The sequence below is a fragment of the Sinocyclocheilus anshuiensis genome, unplaced genomic scaffold (genome assembly GCF_001515605.1).
Source record: "Sinocyclocheilus anshuiensis isolate Anshui unplaced genomic scaffold, SAMN03320099.WGS_v1.1 scaffold796, whole genome shotgun sequence".
NCBI lineage: Eukaryota > Metazoa > Chordata > Actinopteri > Cypriniformes > Cyprinidae > Sinocyclocheilus > Sinocyclocheilus anshuiensis.
This window is the reverse complement of record NW_015557105.1, coordinates 110,530-113,929: the sequence shown is the minus strand read 5'-3', so window position 1 is coordinate 113,929 and position 3,400 is coordinate 110,530. Positions and strand designations below refer to the sequence as shown.

General features: G+C 28.6%; 1 protein-coding gene across 1 annotated transcript in view; it reads left to right on the top strand.

Annotated features, from left to right (window-relative positions):
• The window catches only part of kif13a (kinesin family member 13A), a 90,428-nt gene that overhangs the window by 27,930 nt on the left and 59,098 nt on the right, over positions 1-3,400 (top strand). Inside the window, exons 5-6 of the mRNA XM_016472625.1 lie at positions 432-524; positions 2,474-2,654. Coding sequence (XP_016328111.1) covers positions 432-524; positions 2,474-2,654 — 274 coding nt within the window. The remainder of the gene's footprint in view (positions 1-431; positions 525-2,473; positions 2,655-3,400) is intronic.

Below are 3,400 nucleotides of genomic sequence, written 5' to 3'. Positions count from 1 at the left end.
TATTAATTTCACAATTTACTAATGCATTATTAAAATCACAAGTTGTGTCTGTTAACATTAGTTAATGCACTGTGAACTAACATGAACAAACAATAAACGACTGTATTTTTATTAACTAACATTAACAAATATGAATAAATACTGTAATAAATGTATTGTTCATTGTTCGTTTATGTTAGTTAATACATTAATTAGTGTTAACAAATGACACCTTATTGTAAAGTGTTACCAATATTATGAATAGAATATAGAATATAATTTACTTGCATCGAAGTCCCATTTTTGTATTCAGACGGATTATTTTGGACATTTTTTGGAAGGGGTTTCTATTTGAATGCAATCAAATCCTTTGCGAATGATTCTTTCTCGTACCGTACAGGAATCAGAGAGAGAGACGATGTTTGTGATGATGGCATGTGTTTGTCCTGCAGGTCAGGAGGTCGTCTTCAAGAGCCTCGGGGAGGGAATACTGGAAAACGCCTTTCAAGGATACAACGCCTGCATCTTTGCCTACGGACAGACAGGTGCAGTTATAGTGTGCTCTTTTGTGACAGGGACATCCGTTTGACTGAAAGACCTCAATAGATGCTCACTCTTTGTCACAAGAGCGCCGGTAATTACTCTAAACAGACCTGCAAGACGATAACAAGCACACTAACATATCGAGTTCACACTAGAAAAGCACACCAGGATTTACAGCAGACATGAATCTCACCAAAACACGTCCAATCACGTTTCACCGCAAGACATGAAGTAATATTTTGCATGAAAAAAATACATCCAAACATTACGATGTTTTATGACAATTAATGCACATTTGTCCTCTCAAATTCTCATTGGTGAGATTTGTGCAGATGTGTTTTGTTGTTATTCTCAATGATAATTCTTCCTAGACGAGTAAAAAAAAAGTCATCGTAAAATCATAAAACCAGATTCAACCTGATTTTTTCAGTTTTTTTGTTTGTTTTATTTTGGTCTTAAATGTTTAGAGTAAGAGTTGAAAGATAAATTGTATTTTATTTTTTCTTTACATAAAAATAATTTTAAAATAAAATAAAAATAAAGATTAAAGATCTGAAACATAGGAAGAATGTGTTTATTTTTATTGATTAATTATTTGTATATAAAGAGACATTTTACATGTTATATTTTTCAAATTTTTGCCATCATAACCAGATTAAACCTGATTTATATTGATTATTGTCTCAAATGTTTAAACTAAGAGTTGGAAAAAAAGATACATTGTATTTTGTTTTTTTCTTTACATAAAAATAATTTAAAAATAACAGATCCATTAAAGATCTGAAACATAAAAAGTGTATTTATTTATTTTTCTTTATTTATTTGTATATGAAGATAATTACATTTTATATTTTATCGTTGTTCTCATTTTAGTTATCGTAAAATATTCAGATTAAACCTGAAATTGTTTTTATTGCATTTTTTTTTACATAAAACAATTTAAAAATAAAAGAAGAAATAAGATACATCAAAGATCTGAAACAGTATGAATGTGTATTTATTTTTATTTATTAATTATTTGTATTCAAAGAAGAAATATATTTTGTCTGATTTTAATCTAAACATTAAAAAAAGCAATAAACCGAGAACAGAAAAAATATTTTTTCTTATTTTTTATTACTTGAATAATAATTAAAATTAACAATACTTAAAAAGCATTAATAATTAATAAGCATTTTTTCCTGTTTCATAATTTTTATGTATCTTTAAATTATTATTTTATTAATTATTTTAATAATTATTTACATTTAATTAAATTTTGTTATTATTTCCTGTTAATTGTAATATTTTAAATAATTTTATATTGCACAGGCACCTCAACTGAAAATCACCTGTAATGGTAACTGAAAGCAGAATTAAATTCAAAAGCAGTCATAAGTAGCACAGGTAGCAATAACCAACAATACATTGTATGGGTCAAAATTATCAATTTTTCTTTTATGCCAAAAATCATTAGGATATTAAGTAAAGATCATGTTCCGTGAAGATATTTAGTAAATTTCCTACCGTAAATATATCAAAACTTAATTTATGATTAGTAATATGCATTGCTAAGAACTTAATTTGAACAACTTTAAAGATGATTTTCTCAATATTTTGATTTTTTTGCACCCTCAGATTCCAGATTTTCAAATAGTTGCATCTCAGCCAAATATTGTCCTATCCTAACAAACCATACATCAATGGAAAGCTTATTTATGCAGCTTTCAGATTATGCATAAATCTCAATTTCGAGAAATTGACCCTTGTTTTGTTTTGTGCTCCAGGGTCACAAATATGAATCTGATGTATTTCTCCGTACATGAACAGGAAGCGTCTGTGTTTCCAATCACAGTCTTTCCTCTGCAGACGCAGCACATTGTCTGTTTCCTCTGCCTTCCTGCCCTGGTTCACCAACGTCTGCTGGCTGAGACACATCACCTGTGTTAAATGTCTTGTGTTTGTTCGGCAGGCTCGGGGAAATCCTTCTCCATGATGGGCAACAGAGAGCAGCCGGGCCTGATCCCCAGACTCTGCTGCTCGCTGTTCGAGAGAGTCTCCAGAGACCAGAATGAGAGCCAGTCCTTCAAGGTGGAGGTTTCCTACAAGGAGATCTACAACGAGAAAGTCCGAGACCTGCTGGATCCCAAAGGGTGAGCGGATTCTCAGTGCACTTCATATGCACAGTTCTTTGTTTCTTGCAATTGTTTGTCACATAAACTCTGAATTGCTTATATATCACAGTCAGATTTTGTCAGATTGTCAGAATTTTGACGTAAAAAGCCACAATTAACTTTATTTTTAATTCTGTTACGGAAACAAAAAAACAATTGTAAGATGTAACCTCAGAATTCTGAGAAAAAAGTAACAATTCTTAGTTTATGTCTTGCAATTTCAGTTCTATTTTTGTCTTTTTTATATCATTAAATTTTTTACCTTTTTACATCAATATTTAAATTTGTATTTTGTCTCTATTATTTGTTTTTATTTATAGTTACAATTTAATTAGTAAATTATTTCACGTCCTATTTTATGGCTTTCAAGTGTTTATTTTGTTATTTACATTTTTTTTTAAACATTTTTTAAATGTTTTTTTTTGTTGTTACAATTTTAGAATTTACATCTTAATTCTATATTTTGTTCGTGCATTTTTGAATCAATAAATGTTTACATTTTTTCATCATTTTCTGCTTTTGTACTATAATTTAAAAAAAATTAGTAATAGTTTTTAATTAGTAAATTATTCTTGACCTATTTTTATAGCTTTAATTTTGCTATTTAGTTTTTTTAAAGTTACATTTTATGCATTTTCAATTCTAATTTTTATTTAAACATTTTTTTAATGTTTGACTTTGTTTAATCATTACTTTGTTTTTGTGCTGTATTTACTTAACATATT